The sequence below is a fragment of the Barbus barbus genome (assembly GCF_936440315.1).
Source record: "Barbus barbus genome assembly, chromosome: 15".
Taxonomy (NCBI): Eukaryota; Metazoa; Chordata; class Actinopteri; order Cypriniformes; family Cyprinidae; genus Barbus; species Barbus barbus.
Window position 1 is genome coordinate 25,011,096 of NC_136743.1, and position 18,189 is coordinate 25,029,284.

The window sequence follows — 18,189 nt, forward strand, 5'->3', positions numbered from 1 at the left end:
GTCACAAAAGTGGTCATATGCAATATGCATTAGTTTGTGTGGTGCTTTATATGATATCTTTTCATATTAAGTGACTCTGATTGAACAAAAATACATTTCAAACATCAAAAGCTATTCAGATTAATTAAATTATATAGAATATCTAATTCAACCTGACTATGATCTCACACAACAACACAGAAAAGATCCCCTTTAAATGTCATGCTGACTCGAGGAACGCAGGGAGGTCAGATATTATTAATTATGTAGGTGAGGAGCTGTTTACTATATGGAGCCCCCTCACACTAGGTTACAGTTGCTCTGTGTGTTGGCACTGTTTCAGCAGGCTGGCTTTGTATGTGAATCGGAGCTCAGCATTGATTATTCATGCCAGGAAAAAGCCACTCCGCGCCTGATGCCTTTGCCCATTGGTGCTCTCTAATTGGCATGAGAATGCAAAGAGATGAAAGGATGGGTGAATGAGAGAGATACAGAGAGCGCAAGAGGATCATCGTGCACACAAACGTGTGAGAGCCCGGGCTGAATTTCCCTCCGTTTGTTGCCAAGGCACTGCACCAAAATACAGCAGCCCTCTCACAATCGACCTGGTTGTCCTAAAATTCAACACCGTCTCCTCACATTTAGCTCACGTGCTGACCATGACGACCTTCTACTCCAGCCATGAGTACGGATGCCAGAGAGCGGACAGCTGTGAGAGGAGGAACGCCTCTCATGTGCAGGTCAACCTCAGACAGAACCCGCCGTCCACCTCCATCCTCAAGCAAACGCATCTCCAGCAGATGGTGACCCAGGAGGGCTCCATCCACCCTATCTGCTACAACTCTTCCACCCTGCCGTTAAACATAGGAAAGACCAGGACTAAGTTTCTCAATCTGCGTGACAGTGTGAAGAAGAGCCCCACTAAGAGCACGGCCAAAGTGAGCGGACCGGGGGAGAGGTTTTCTCTTTGGCCCTCTGTGTCATTTGATAAGGTAAGATAGAGCAGAGAAAGGAGCAGCTTCGCGTTTAGACCTTCTTTGATGCTTTTCTGTATCTTGTTGTTATTAAATTGGGTTCCTTTAGACTCATGACTGGTGTGCTCTGTCACATTTTTGTTGATCTTGGTGACTCAGACATATCTCTTTCACTGGTTGTGTGGAAATTGTGGTCTTCGAATGGATATTTTCGCTCATTGGTGTCTGTCTTTCATCCACAATACTGGACGTGGTGTTTGTCATCACATTAGTGTCTCAGAGTGCCTCTGTTTTGTTACTGTATTTCTTTGTGGTTTTCCAGTCCTGCATTCCTTATATTGTCTTAGCATATTGGATTGTTGTGTATTACATATTCATCTTTTTTCCTTTTCGAATGTCAGTTATTGTCAGGTCGATGCCAAGCTTTTTATCTGCTAATGTGTTGTTTTGTTCCATGTTAAAATCATTTAGAGCAATTAATCCCACAATTATAGGTCTATAGAGGAACGTTTAAGTGGTACTCCAGTCAATGCTATTGACAAGCTCTAATTTTAGTTTCTGTGCAGACCGTATGTTTGGGGTTTAGGCACCACAACATTTAAAGTTCCATCAATATTGTCTAAAATTAAGTAAACCCAATGTATGTGTGTTTTTATACATGACAGATGAAAAATTTGGGGTTAAGATTTTTTTTGATAGAGTTCTATATCAATTTAATGCTTCCTTGCTATATAAAAAACTTTTTTTTCAGAAAAAAGGCTTACTGACCAAACATTTGTATTGTAGTAGGGCTACACGATATATCGTTTCAGCATCGATATCGCGATGTGCGCATCCGCGATAGTCACATCGCAGTATGTGCGATGTTTAGTAGGTCTATACTGATCGTTATATTTATACTGATTGTTTTCTTTGCTCATACACAGACACTGCGTCTACACCAGACACGACAGCTGTACAGAGATATCCATTTTTAAATAAATTTAATAGCAGAGCTACTGCAAGCGATTTTCAGTGCTGGAAATCCATTTATCCTTTGCTGAAACTTCCGTGTCGTCGAGGAGAGTGCTGATCACTGTTGCTTAGCAACGGCAGACGCCATGAAAGTGCAAGCTCCCGAGCGCTTTGGAAAAGAAGAGAAAGCGCCACGGCCGGCATTTTCCACGCGTTGTTAGCCGCGACATGTGAACGGCCCCAAAGTCTGTCTACACTGGACGCAACAAAGCGACCGTTACAAATCATTTGAACTTTGTGTCAGTACGCCATAAATAGAGCGAGGCATCAGTTAGAGCTGGGATTTAGACTGGGATTAGAGCGGGAATTTGTCGAGCCGCGCATCGCATCCAGTGTAGACAGTGTAGAACCCATAATCAGTGATGCTGTCTATATTGTGGCATCGCGCGCGTCAGGTGTAGACACGTAAGAGCCACGCAGATGCACGTGAACACTGAATTCCGTTCACTTCCGCATCTAATTGTGCCTGAAATGACACACACACACACACAAAATTATGTAAAATGCATGTCTTTGCAAGTATCCTTGTAAACACAGTTGCTTATGGCTTAGGTGAAGGTAAACAACTGAGAACGAAAATAGATGTGTAACAGTAGCTATATTCACAGCAGTTTAATGTTCCTGTTCCTGCTTTCTGTGTCATGAATGTTACTCAAACAACAAAACACATAGAGAAAAATCACTTTTGTAGCTTTAACACAAATTTATTAGATTTAATTTATACAATTAAGACTATGCAGTGTTATTTTACATTTGAGTATTCAATTTCTGTACCTGAATACTATTAGACTTACCAGTTTATTTCATTTTGTATCTTTGTTCTATTATAATTAGCTATGGTTGTAATTTGTTTATTTTCTATGCTGATTTACTCACCTATAAAATCACCCCTATCATTGGGTCTCATTCACTAATAATTGCATACGTTTTTCGTATTTATACGCACACTTGAACTTCTCACGATAACTTTCCGCCTAATTCACAACACGTGCGTACGCACATGAGCTTGTTCTTAAACTCGTTCTTCTGTTAGTGAATTTGGAGTCTTCTAAATGAGTGCACACACCCAAAACAAAAACAAAAGAAAAAGAACTTTAACGATAATGAACGTGAGGTTTTGCTGTCTGAGGTGGAAGCCAGAAAAAATGTGCTATTTAAATTAGACTAAACAGCCATTCGTCACTTTCAGCAAACATATCTGTGCGCTCTCTAAAGACGCGCTCTCTCTTAGAGCACGCGCCGCAATGTCTTCAAGCAGTACCAAGTGTGCCATGCCTCCAAACACAAGGTGAGACACAATAATCACCGTTTATATAAGGATAGATCAGGTGATTTGTTGTTTGGACCTCTAATTCTATATATATATCTATTTATATAATTGGACCTCTAATTATACTTTATTATCAATTTTCATGTCTAGTTACTTTTCACCCACCCTGTACATAGCATATCTAATTATATGTAGGGTTCTTTATTCATGCTTATAAGGCCCCGGGCGTACATGATTATTGCGTACGTGTGGTATAAGTTGTTCTTGAATTTTTTCGTACATTTAGAATAAATTTTAGTACGAAAGTTTTTGATGAATCATGATTTATTTGTGAAAACGTCCGTACGCACATTTCACACAAAATTTGTGCGTACGCATGTTTAGTGAATGAAACCCATTGATTTGTTTTGATTTTTTATTCCAAATAGAGATATTCAAATCATCTGGTGAATTTATTTATTTGTTTCCATATCGCAGTGTATATCGCAGGAAAAACTAAATATCGCAATGTGAGTTTTTTCCAATATCGTGCAGCCCTATACTGTAGTGCGTGTAATAAAATGTAATTATGTAAATGCATATTGGTTGACTAAGGCCACGTTCACACAGCAGCAGAACACTGTTGTCAGTCCTGTATTTGAGTCCTCAATGCGGTTATGTTCACACGCAGTACGGTTATTTACGGGAATGACAACTGCATTCTGTAACCAAACTCACAACAGTTTTCTCAGAAAACACGTGCTGTGTGAACGGTACAGGACTGGACAGCTAGTTGTCTGTCACATCATACAGCGTGCAAGAGAGCCACTCTGCTGCACAAACGCGCGTCTACCGTGTGTTACGAGTTGTCATGTGTGATTTCGATAACTTACAGTGACGGAGAAATGAGCTGTGTCATCTGAAAGTTTTAGATCCCGTCGGTTTTGTGTTCTGTGCGCGATTCAAATGCTCCGCTCTCCAACCCAAATTTAAAAGCTGCTGTCGGTTAATGATGTTTTTACGGATGAACTCGCGACTCTATTGGACTCTTGTCGTGTCAGTAAGTGATAAGACTTTCAGTTTTATGGACGTCGCCATCTTTGATTTTACTTTGGCCACTGTCGCTATGTTTACTGGTATGGAATACGGGCTTGACTCCCGTTGCTCGTTCATACAGACAGTATTCTAAACACAACTGTAAGCTGCTGTGTGAACGAGACATTTCGAGACTCACACCTGTAAAGAAAATGCAGTTGTCAGTCCCAAATACTGACAGTGTGAATTTAGCCTAACTGGGATGTCTCAGATTTCAGAGAGACATATACACATTACATTTATTGTTAAACTGCTGCTTAATCAGTTGTAGCTATAGGCTTACATTTTGTTAATAACTGTATTTGTGACTGTGAAACTATTAAAACTTATTAAGAATGTTTTAAAATATTATATATTATTACAATAATGGGGAAACTTGGTTATCAAATGTAAAATATTATTAAAATATAAATATATTATAAATCTCTGCATATTGTTCATCGTTGGCTGAGTATCGCCTGTCGTGTGTGAGTGTTGTGTCAGAGAAAGCCAAACTCCTCCAAGCCATTCCCCAGGCTGGATGTCAGAGTGTGGCGTGGACTACTGCCATCATAGTGTTACAATGTGTGTTTTCTCACCCATGAATATGTAGAGAGAGTTCATCCCTCTGCTTGTCATCACAGCTCAGAAAACAAGTAGCACAAGTCTCAATAACAGTCTCAGTAACACTCCACAAACGTATGCAAATACACAAATGCAGCCACTTAGCAAGCAAATGCCCCTTGTAACCTACTTAACATGCGTTCCTCTGGTACTGTGGTGTTAACAAACCTTAATACACAAGGTGGCATTAGAGTTGACATCAAATGTCTGTGCCAGTATTCTGCTCACTATAAATATGTTGACAGTTTAACTAACTTTTAACTAAAGGCCATTTTAACACCGAGTCTGAAATTCTCGTCTGAAATTTTCGCACATTAGAAAAAAATAAAAATACGACCTCATGCTGTGTCAATCACATTTTCACACTGCCTCCGAAACTTTTGTCTGTCATAAAAAAATGCTTTTTATGGGGTTTGATTTTCTGCGTTTTTCGCATCCGTAGCAAGCATTTTGAAAGTTTTGAAAATTCAGAGCCACTGTACAAGTGAACTCCAAAATCCAGACTGGCGATTGTCAAGTTCATCCACTTCGTCTCGCAGCACAAAGCACTGTTAAGATCCTTGCACACTGAGTTTACAGAAAATGGTAGTCGTCTTTTTTAATGTGGCTCTAGTATTGCTAGCAAAGCATCAAACTGAGCCACTGACATCCTGAAGAAAACTTTGAATCGCCCGTGATAATCCCACTGCTCCTTAATAAGGAGGGGGAACTCTCCTTCCTCTCTGTATCTCAGGATTGGATGAACAAAATCATCCTCACTGCTTAGACTTCATTTAGTACTGTTTTGCGAATTTTTTCGCAACTGATTAATACGCATCGGACTCGGTGTGCAAGGTTTCTGTGTGAGACGAATTTTTAGGATAACAAATATGAAAAAGCCCATACGAAAATTTCAGACTCTGTGCAAGTACCTTAACTCTTTAAAACTTCTTCTGCCAAGACAATAGTTGACATAAAAAGGAAATTGATGCTAATTCCTGCTATGGCACCTGTTGTTGTAACTATGAGAATGCAAGGCATGTTTGCATTGTGTTATGACTTGGGTTCTGCTTATATTGCTAGAAGTGTTTGCGGTTCCAGACCTGCAAATTCATCTGCATCTATGTGGGACTAGAAGTTTTCATAGCAAAGTACCCCGTGGCTCAACATTAATAGGGATAGTTTACACAAAAATGAAAATTCTACTGTTATCAATTACTCCAACCTGTAATACTTCTGTTTATTTTTGAAACAAATTTGTTTTTGCTTTTATTCACATATCATCAATCAACGCACATGCATAGAACACATCAAAGATGGTCAGTGGCAGCTAAGCTACACTTGCATTACACATTAGAAACCTCGTTAGTTCTCGTGTGTCAAGCCAGATCGTTTCATCATATAAAGTAATTGTGTTTCTTCAGTGGATTTAAACTGGGATTAAATCTGTTCATACAGGTTACTTTTACAGTGTCTTTATGAAATTTCTGAATCCTTTTTTCTTCGCGATTTTTCTTCATAAACTTTTTTTGTTAAACTATTTTACTTGATAATCTTTTTCTTTACAAATCTGAAAAATATGAATATGTAACTATAAAAACTCAAGCACTAGAGTGACTGCATGTCAGGAGTGTTTGTGGTGCTGCTCACTAGCACTGCAGACTGTGCAAGAATGCAGTTTCTAGAGACCCATGTAGCTTTCACAAAGACAGCCATGGAAAAATACTGACAGTAACATGAATGATATACTGTGGAAGCAGAGACTTTAATATAGTCTGTCATTTTGATGGACAGGGTCGTAAAAATTCCGTCATAATCTATTAATACCAGTCATTTTAAATTAAATTTTTAATTATAACACATTTAATTGCTTTTATTTTGTACGTTTTCATTTTTAATAATGAATGTAGAGGACGAGCATATAGGCTTATGCATTTATTTATTTATAAACAGAGACTGTGGGTCACTTTTCATGTTCAACACCACACCTGCAGTGACAGCAGAGGCCACTAAAACAACAAAATATGCTAGGGCTGGGGAAAAAAAAAGATTTCTTTAATAGATTATCATTTTTATGAATCAATATCTATTCTTAAATCCCAGTCGATGCTGTTTTCATTTGATGAATGCACAATACATATATTGTGCCCAAATCAGTGCAAGGTTATTATAGATTAGAATTTTTAAATTTGTTTTATTTTAATATCGTTTTCAAGTTTGCTAGTTTTGATCATTGATATTTTTGTTAGTTTTAGTTGTTTTTTATTTTGTGAACACATTTTTATTTAGTTTTTATAGTTTAGTTTCAGTTTTAATTAAGTTTAGCAGAATCAACAGATCACTTCCAGAGCGAAGGCCAAAGAAAGACGTAGGCATAATTTAACCTTAGTGAGGCAAACGTTTAGCGACACACAATTAACGCGTGCTGAGATTGATTAGATGATAAAAGTATACAAATATACACCAAAGGACGAAGTCAAGCCGCTTAATGTCATATCTAATGGTGTGTTGAGATATTTAATATGAAAGTAAATGTAACCTATTTTGGTTATATCTTTTTTCTTATTTAACCATAATCATGATATTGTAACTGTCGTGTCTTGCTCACTTTTCCGTGAACAGCCGCGCATAAATCATAACTGGGACTAATGAAATTCAATAATAACAGCAATCGTATTTAACAGTAAAGGCTCATATTTTAATACGTTCTTTTCTTTATTCATGAAGAATCATAAGCGTGTATATAATGTGATTTAGCCTATGCATATTTGTTCGAAAGTTTGGCAGTGATCATGCTAGGCCAAGTTTTGTATTGTTTACAGAAAGACGCGTTCTCATCTTTTTTCTGTTAATTATCATGTTGTGTCTGACATAATTTCTTCAAAGCACTAACTTGCCTAATGTTGGTTTGATTGCTTGTGTTACGTGAGAAAAGAAATAATCTTGCCTACCTGATGTAATGGTGCGGTTCGGGTCTTTGTCAAACGGTTCTGCTCTGGTACAGAAATAAATTAGAGCTGCTGTCGGATAACGGGTCGGGTGTTCTGTTAAGTACTGATGGTGCACGTTTACCATACAGGACCCGTGCAGGACTCTGCTTTTATACTGCTTTGCGTCTCTCCATCAGATAACCCCATGTGCATGATGCTCCATTTATAGGTATTTCCCTAAACTGTCACACACAGCTCATATATTTTTCCGCCTAGAGGTGAGAACGTAAACAATTATTTATTTTTAATTATTTTATTTCAGTTTTCAATAACTGTTGTTAGTTTTGTTTCGTTTTAGTTTTTAAAATTATTTTTTTTTATTTCAGTTTATGAATTTTTTTTTTTTCAAAGTTTTCATTTACGAAAATAACCTTTCATCAGTGATTGCGCCTCCCATCCAATAAATCGCAATAGGCTAAGCTTTGTGCGTTGTTACTTTTGATATGAAACAAAGTCTCAGATTTCAAATTCTGTCCATTTTATTTGGAAATTCAAGCAATAAATATTGTTTTGGCGCTCTTTAATGTGGCGTGATAGATCTCTGTAGACACCTCAGATCAAGCACAGCGGAAATGAACTGATCATCTTTAACTGAACTGAAATGAACTGATCACTTTACTAGTGTGTACTCGCCTGTGCGTAAATCAAAGGAATAGCAAAGACTCGTGACAGTTTTATTTTTGTTCTGGAGCTGATGATCCCACACTGGAGCGCACTCGCCAACAACTGGACAGGGGTGGGAATTACAGTTATAAATTACAATAGATCACCCTCAATGTAATGTCAAAGTGACAGACTGCCTTCAGATTTTTCCATCACAGCTAAAAAATTCCATCAATGACGGAGAATTTTCGGTTAACGCAACCTCTGTGTGGAAGTTGCATTGCACAATCTAGCCACAGATATATGCGGCCAGTTTGTTTTCATAACTGTACCATGTGCAGCTATGTGCATTATGGTCTCAGTATCATTCACATGCTCATTTCCATTCTCTCCTTTCATTCTCCAATAATCACATATGGAGCATCTTGTAGCTCCACACTCATACAGACACCCACTTGCACCCATCCCCCATGGCGATTCCAATGCAGTTCCATGCAATGTTATGTTGTTGTGTATGTATATGTGACCTGACCTCTCCCCTTCCATGCTATTGTTCAGCCGACAGATGCTCTCCCACCCTCCACTCTTCTAATCCCTGTGATCCCAATCTCCGCTGTCCCTGCGGAGCCCGCTGTCATCTCTTCATCAACGTCACAGGTCTTTTTTTTCTTTCTCTATTTTCCCTCTACACCCCCTCCCTCCCTTATTTTTTTGCTCTTTTCCTGTTGGTCATTTTTCTTGATCCCTGCCATTCCACTGCTTGTTGATGGGCCTGAAGGATTATCAGCCCCAGAGTTGGGTAAAGTACCACGGCTCCCCTTGACTAATAGCATCTGCGTGTCAACCAGCCGGAGGAAGTGGAAAGCCCCACAGAAAGACAGACAGAGAGATTGAGCAAGCAAGCGAGAGAGTGGATTTAATTTTAGGCTACTTTTGGCTCATAATAGCATTCATGCTTCAGCATTGCATGTTCTGCAGTATAAAATGCCATGTACGTACGTATGCTGGCAGCGCTGTGTTAATCTGGTGTGAGAGCCAGTGATGGTATATGTAACGTCATGAGGAGAGTAAGTGAACATACCTTTGCCTTTCTAGAATTATGCTTAATATGATTTTTTCTAGTTACCTTATCTGCTTAACGCAACGAATGGAATGGAAATGGATGGAACGGGAAATGTGCTGAAATACATACCTTAACTGGACTCTTTTCTCTTGCAGGCAAATCCCCCCCCTGTTGTGGTAAATACAGAGAGCTTGGATTCAGCTCCATATGTAAGTGTCCTTTTCACTTGTTTACACTTTTTATTTTTATTTTTACATTTTGGATTTCTATATTTCCTCAGAGCAGCATGCATGACTTTAGGTGATGCCAACAGAAAAAATTGCAATAGGTTGAGATTTGCTTTGTGGCAGTTTGAATTCAACATGAAATGGCATTTTCTTTTTTTACTTATGTACTATCATGTGTTTTCAAGTGAAACTGCATATTTAACAAGAAAAACATATATAGATGGCACTTTATATCTTTGGAACTGGATTGAGAAAAGTAGGCATCATATGCCAGAATGGAGGATAGAATGTGATGCCTAAATACAACAATAAGTGTGTACGACTTGAAGCTGCACAGACCGATCGGTGCATGACGTCAAAGTACCGCGAGAGCTAATAACCTTTTTGTAGTGGTATCTTAGTGGTTCATTATTTTATAGTAATATTGTGAAATATTATTAGAAATTAAAATAACTTTCTGTTGTTTTATAGTAGTACCCTATTTACGTCCTTAAGAGTATATATTACTACTCAAGGTTACTAATATGCACCTTTTAAGGGTAAATAAGATACAGAGTTGTCCCATTAAGGGCACTGCCCTTAATGCAAATGCATTAGGGCACTGCCCTTTTTGCAAATTTCTTTTTTACAATGTACCTATTTAGGCATTGGATTATATTATCCAGTAGCCTATGTGGCGTGGGTGACTTCAGCAGAAAGTCGCTTCAGAGTCCAAGTAAATTATTTCATGTTGTTGAAAGACTATGAAGTCAAAAATGGGATAATGTTCACTGGTATCTTAGGTGCTTTAAGCATGGAAATTATTGTACATGTTCAATAAGGAAGTCAATATTTTATACACGTTGACAAGATTTAATCATGTTGCTTGTACCAGGTACCTCTGGACCTCATGTTAGCGTAATGTCTGCAATATAATTTGTGAGGCCCATTAGTCAAGGGTGGTGTTCATTCAGCACTGTAGTGAAATGACATCTCTTGGGTTTGTTTTCCGCTTCATTTCCCTTGAGTCTGCATGTGGAGTAGTGAGGTCAGTAGTCTTGATTGTGCCACTCAGGAGCACTACGTCTGTTTGTCTTATCAAGCACCACACATTCAACCTTCACTTCAGCCTTTGTGCTGTATCAGCAGTGCCGCAGGTTCTGGGTAGCATACGGGACTCTCACAGGACTCGCCGCCGTTTTGTCTTATGTGATTAGGGACTGTAATTGACTCATGTGGAAATTGTCGTGAAGGCAAGCGGGGTGAGAATAATGCTTTTAGGTTGGCTTGTTTAGAGGAAACTACATTACGTATATGGGAAGTGTCGCTCAGTTAAGACGAGAATTAATCAAGGCTAATGACTCTGTCACTGAATTTGTTGTGATAATGTGTTGAATATTTATTTAGATAGTTACCAAAAGGAATCTGCATACCTAGTCCAAAAATTTTATGGCAAATTCAAAGTAAAATATTCAGTATCGTTCACAAGTTTGGGGTCATTAAGATTTTTAAGTTTGGGGTCGTTAAGATTAGTTATTTTTTCAATATTATTTGTTATTTCAATATATTTAAAAATAGAATTTATTCATGTGATGGCAAAGCTGAATTCCCAACAGCCATTACTCTATTTGTCAGTGTTACGTGATCCTTCAGAAATCATTTGAATATGCTGATTTCATGCTCGGTATTTACTGTATTGTTATATAGTATACTATATACACATGCTAACCCAAAAGGTGTACATTGTACAAACAGTTAAGTCCTTTATCTTAAGTACTAAATCTACTCAAAAATATACCATCTGCAAAACTACTAATTATAAATGAGTAGAAATCACTGAGTGGAGTCCTATGTCCTTGCTCATTGTGGCACTGTCCATGGAGACCAAACCAGACGCAGCCAGCTACAGTGCTAATGAATACGTAGGTCCAAACCCTCTATGCGTTACATAATCAATGCTGAGTTATATCTATCTATCTATCTATCTATCTATCTATCTATCTATCTATCTATCTATCTATCTATCTATCTATCTATCTATCTATCTATCTATCTATCTATCTATCTATCTATCTATCTATCAAAATTATTATTAAACTGTGTCAGAACAAATTTATGTTGATAATGCCATCCTTCTGTTAGACTGTCTCACAAATGAATTAGGTTGAATAGCTGTCAGCTGTCAGCTGTTAAATTTAAGTACACGATTAGATAATACCAATTTAGGTCAACCAATTACCAAGCAATGCTTAATTTTGTTCAGTCTGTGGTGTAAAAAGTTTGCATTAGCAATTAAAGAAAAAACACTTGAGCAAAACATGGTCAGGTCAAAGTGTGAATAATTTTTGGTCTCACATTTTTAGCAGTTTTATTTAAAATATATTTAAAAATATTTTATTGAATATTTTTATAATATATTTAAAAATATATTAACTGCTTCACTGATTTCTGGTTGATGTTAGTGATTGTTTTTAAATTTAAATATATTAGCAGATATTGGATATATATTTGTGCATGTTTATTTTAGTTTACTCGCCAGGCTATATACATTCCAAAACAAATCAGCCACAGCTTTTTACAAAGATGCATTCATTTGTTACATGATTTGAAAGCATTACAACTTTAATTATAAAGCTATCAGTTTTACAAAATATCAGTCATTCGAATATTTTATGATAAAAGTGCAATTAGAGCTGAAACCTGGCAACCATGTTTGAATGAAAATGAATGCATATTTGTCATATTAAACAGAACTTTATGGACAAAAATATTGACTAGTGGTGGTGCTTCATACATTGTTGGTCATTCAGATTTTCTGTAAAACCAAAATACTGATATGATAATACTACTAGTACAACTAATAACATTATTAAATGTTCAAAGGTGTGATGAGCTGCTGGCTTAAGGAAATAGTAATCACTTTGTCTGTGTTCGCTTAAACCGATATGTTGAAATCAAAATGTGGCAATAATAGGTTGGTGCTAGCCGATGAAATTGCCACTTGATCATTATTCTTGCCCACTATGGAATGAACTGACAGTTATTTGTTCTTGTTCTTAAAGGATTAATAATTATAAACGAGCTCAGTCATTTTGACAGGAAAAAGAACAACAAAGAATATTTTACATGTTGTGTGTCGATTTTTGTGGTATGTAAGACCTTTCTCCTTGCGTGTGTTAAAGAAACAGAGTGCTGTAAGACAAGTGATGATGATTCAGCTGCCTATGCACTAGAGTTTAGTCGGTCTGTTTGCATTTAAGTTTTACCTGAATGGACACAGTAGCTCATTGCTTTTCTTTATACCCAACATACGAAATTCTTCTACACTCATTCATTTTTCTGCTAAAGATAATAAATTGTTGAATATTGAAATATGTAAATAGTCTCTGACATGTTGTTTTGTTCACAGGTTAATGGTACTGAGGCTGACTTTGAGTATGAGGAGATTACACTGGAAAGGGTGAGTGGAATGACAAGTGCTGCTGTTCTGTTCTTTCTTTTGTTCTCTAAGATTTCCTATAGTTCCTATAGGCCACTAATGGCGCTTTTCCACTGCATGGTACAGCATGGTACGGTTCAGTACGGCTCACTTTTGGGGGGTTTTCCACTGGGTGTACTGTACCTGGTACCTGGTACTTTTTTTAGTACCACCTCGGCCGAGGTTCCAAGCAAGCCGTACCGTTACCAAAACGTGACGTGTAAACTCTGCTGATCACTGATTGGCTGGAGAAAATTGTCACTGCCTGCGTCATTGAACTTGTGGCACGAGACACAACAGACCCGCTAGATTTAAATCAGCGCAGTCTGCAAAGGATCGAACACAACTGTTTTGAATGAGCGCACCTTTCTTTTAATAACCAAATAATGGCCGTTTCGTTGAGGAAGTACAGACGTTCCTCTCATTGATAGCTGAGGAGCGGATCCAGCAAGAGCTTAATGGAGCGCCGCGGAATTAAAACGTTTTTCAGGAGTCACGGCAGTAGAGGCGGCGCTGCTATAACGACACGTGAATAATCCCGCCCACTCTAAAGCGGTACTAAACTACAGTGCAAACACAACCCGAGCCGAACTGAGCCATGTCGTGCTGTTCTGAGCCGAGCCGAGTCGTACCACGCAGTGGAAAAGCGCCATAAGACATAGTATTTATGACAGGATCATCCGCAGGCATGATTGAGGACAGATACGCCACTATTAATTTTACTGACAAAATGTGACGTTTTTTCCATGTGAAAAGGGATTTTCTGTGAAGTATAGATGGTTTCATCGGGCGCATGCGCCTGGCTCGAAGTTAACTTCCGGTCTGTGTTTCTTTATCGGTCTGGCTAGTGGCGCCGACGACAAATGCTATTAAAGTTAAGGTGATGTCTCAACTGAAGTTTGGCTCAATTTGTTGTGCGGTGGGATGCAATGTTTCCCATACATTGATTTATTATCAAATATCAAATATCAAAACTGACCGCCACAAATAACATTAGATTTTCCAAGGCTTTGACTTTGTTGAATAAACATGAGCACTGCACGTTTCAAAATCAAAATGCGGTGTGGGTGTTTTTATTAGGGGTCGACCGATTATCGACCTGGCCGATTATTGGCACTGATATTAAGCATTTTTATGATAATCGGCATCGGTCATTTTCAAAACCGATGTGCCGATAAAATTATTTAATTTTGAAACGCGCTATTTGGCTCTGATGCAGCCTGTCGGAACTCACCACTCTGTGGCCTAGAGCAGTCTCCGCCCACCGCGCATCTGATTTGTTGAGAGTCAGGAGTCCAACCAATCAACGTGGAAGACTAAAGGCACTCTCACACCGAAAGCACTTGCTAACTGGTGCTGCTTCACGCATCAGTTCTCTCTCAAAGGCAGCAGCAGACCTTGCACAAGTTGCAATAAATTACAATCCACTACACTGAAGTTGTAAAAACCTCAATTTTATCTATTTATGGTTTCCGAGATAGGGGAAACGCAGGGGGAATCGCGGAATCCAGTCATATGGAATTTACTGTATAACGCGGAGTCACGGAATTAGTCAAAGTTTGGATGAATTAATCAAAAGTAGGTCAGTACACTTAAATCGACTCATGATATGGACTATCTGTAAACATTAAGCTGCAAAAAGACTATTTAAATATGAATTATGCATATTCGGCGTGTGTCTGTATATGTGAATGGCACAGACGCGCGGTTTTGACACACACACACACACTCACACACACTCACACACACTGAAGTGCGCGACGCTCGCGGTGTTTTCCGCATCTGCCATGTCACTAAATGAGGACATAAATACATGAACATCATCCCCAGAACTGCTCTGAGAGTTACTTCATGAGCATTTGACTGTTTCGTTTGAGTAAAACGATTGTCATATCATAAATAGGCTACAGAAATTTAAGAGGTCCTCATGGCAACCCGTCAAAATAGTTCGGTTTATTTACTAATACTACTACAATTATTACAACTTTTGTTTAAAAGAACAATCACACAATACGCTATTTCTTACATGTTTTAATTTGAATAGTAAACACATTTGTTTGCCAAAAAATAGAGTTCAACTCTCATTTGATTAAAATATAAATTAAATTAATGTTTTATGCCTTCATTTGCACTGCTCTGTAAATGAAAACTAATGGAAATTACTGTCACATAGGCCAAGACTAAGATACTGTCACATAGGCCAAGATTAAGTTACTGTCACATAGGCCAAGATTAGGATGACGGAAATTGGGACATTTCAATAGGCTATTGAACCAAGTGAGCCTATAACAGGCTATTAGTGTTATAGTTTCATTAAAATAGTTGCGGTCTTCTTCGCAACTTCTACAATGGAGCTATGAAGACAATTAAATTATTTACACGTATTATATACATTGCGCTTTTTAAATTAATCAATTGATGTGCATTAGATGATGAATTGAATAGTCCCCTCTTGTAGGTTATGATTTAGTCAACCGAAAATAATTAATGAAGAATTATGAGAGGTTATGCTATTACACATACATTTCTAACATGCAAATTATTGAAGCCAAATACTTACATTTCCCCAAGCTGTTTAGCTGTAGTATTTAGTATTCATAGGCTTAATCATGAAGCATACAGTGGCCCCACTTTTAACTCTCTCTTTATATATTACCCTTATTGTAGATGGATGCATGGGGGAAGACAAGAGTAAGAAGTGCAACCAACACTAGGGAAGGCCGTTTTTGTCAGAGCCCTTGTTATTCTTAATTTTGACATTCATTTTCATTTTTACACCAGACATATATATCGGTTCAATATATCGGTTATCGGTCTACTTGGTCTGTAATAATCGGTATCGGCATCGGCCCTGAAAAACACATATCGGTCGACCCCTAGTTTTTATATCACTGTATAAGGAAACTGACTGTCTTCCTAAAATTTTTCGATGTCATTTTCATTTCATCTTGCCTGATAAAGCAGTCTTTGTGAGCTCAATGCTGCTTTGTTTACAGCAGTTACCGGGGGAAACCTCTATCTCTGCAGCTCCAAAAGCAGCACCTGCTGGCAGAGAATGAATTTGCATTTTCAAATAAAACTGTCTGATTTACGCAGAAAATATGTTTTGCTTGTTACCAGAAATCATCTACTCTAGAGGGGTGCTGTTGTTATCGATTCTTTGCGGAAGTTAAGTTTGGGCCACAAAAAGCGCGCATGCACTGTAACGTTTGTCTATGTTGTTGCCGTTGAAACCGTCTAGGCAGAGACTTTATTTTATCCATTGGAAATTAATTGGATTGTGAAAAGTAGCCATTTTTACAGATTGCTGGAAGAGAGAGGAGTTTATGGCTTAAATGGCAAAAACTGCATGTCAGCATTCATTTTATTATAATATTACAAAGACAGATTTATTTCTTTAAGGGACAGATTTAATTATTTCATGAAATAGAGAATCAAAATTTAATTTAGTATTGACTAATGACAATTGTCTTTGCCTACAGGGCAATGATAAACTGCAGATTAGATCTTAGCAGTGTGTATCTGAATCTTTTTAGTATTTTCACAGATCTCTGTTATTTTTCCTCTGAACAGCTTGTGTATAACACTGACCCATTGCTAAAATACAAGCAGCCACACAGCCAAATCTTTAAATACTCCTCTGCAGCTGAAAGGCTGTCAGTTAAAATGCAACACATCAGAGCCGTCAGCACTTGAGAAAGCATGAGAAACAGTCTTCTGCCTAACCTACTCACTCTATCTTTACAGACTTACCAGGGAGGAAAAAAAGAGCACCATCTTGCCTTCCACAGTCAAGTCTTAATCCCTGACTCTGCCTAAGGCCCCCCCCTTTCTCATCAGCCTTTTTGTGACCCAGTTCAGCACTGCTCTGTAGTGCACATTTATTAACTCTGCATAGATAAACAATGCTCCTCCACAAGCTGTCAGCCCAGCGTAAAGCCTGCTTCTTATTTGCAATAATGTAATAACTCATTGCAATCCACAACTGAAGACTAAAGGTGTTTTAGAGTCTGTGCATCGTTTCTTCATGCTCTTTGTCTTGCATGTTGGCTTATAGTAATTAGTATGTGTTGCCTGAAAATTCACTTTATAAGAGCATTCAACTAAATGTGTTTTGATTAGCACTGTAAAAGGTAGTCAGATAATTACAGTTGTATTAGTATTATTACAAATGTTGCTCAGTGCATTGGTAGTGACTGTGGGTTGACTCTAACTGTGGAAAGAGCTATTTCTCTGTCTAGGGCTGCAACAACTAATCAGTAAAGCCAATGCAAATCGATATGAAGCTAGCTGACAGAACTGAACAAGCTGTAGCACTCTATTTTGTAGCAATTGTTTTTAAACTTACCAACAGTTATATCGATTATTTCTTAAATTTTATAATTATTGCCTTAATAAATGAAGTACATCACATTTTGCAATGTATTAAAATCATATATTTGAATTTTCCTTTTTGAATTGTGAATTCAAATACAGAAACATTGCTAGTTGAATTTGAATCTGCTTTATGCTCAAATAGTCATCGACTAAAGTGTTGTGTTTTAATTGATGTTCTTCCTGACTGTAATGCAGACTCAGCTTTTCTTTCACCTGCTGTTTAGGGGAATTCAGGCCTGGGCTTCAGTATCGCCGGTGGCACAGATAACCCTCACATTGGTGAAGACCCCAGCATTTTCATCACCAAAGTCATTCCAGGGGGTGCTGCTGCTCAGGACGGGAGATTGCGGTAATGCTCCGGTTCTCATCTGTTTCCTGCTCTCTTCCTGTTGCTGTTCATACTCTACATAACATTATCATACAAATTAATCTAATGCAATGAAATCTAGAAAAAAATTTAATGCGACTTCAGTGAAGTTACTCCATTGCAAGATATGAGATTGAATTGTATTGACTATTGAGCATAGTAATAGATTTCCTCCTCATGCATTGTTGTTTGTGTTAGGACGGATTTGTCCT

The 18,189-nt window shown here is 38.0% G+C and overlaps 1 protein-coding gene across 4 annotated transcripts in view; it reads left to right on the top strand.

Moving 5' to 3' along the window:
• Positions 1 to 18,189, top strand: part of LOC306881632 (discs large homolog 1-like protein) — a 132,975-nt gene that overhangs the window by 81,281 nt on the left and 33,505 nt on the right. For 3 of the 4 annotated variants that reach the window (XM_079435807.1, XM_079435806.1, XM_079435805.1), the window contains exons 5-8: positions 9,045 to 9,143; positions 9,705 to 9,758; positions 13,165 to 13,215; positions 17,835 to 17,959. In XM_079435807.1, coding sequence (XP_079291933.1) covers positions 9,045 to 9,143; positions 9,705 to 9,758; positions 13,165 to 13,215; positions 17,835 to 17,959 — 329 coding nt within the window. Of the gene's footprint in view, positions 1 to 9,044; positions 9,144 to 9,212; positions 9,554 to 9,704; positions 9,759 to 13,164; positions 13,216 to 17,834; positions 17,960 to 18,189 lie in introns of those variants that run through there. The other variant, XM_079435808.1, reaches the window with a different exon arrangement.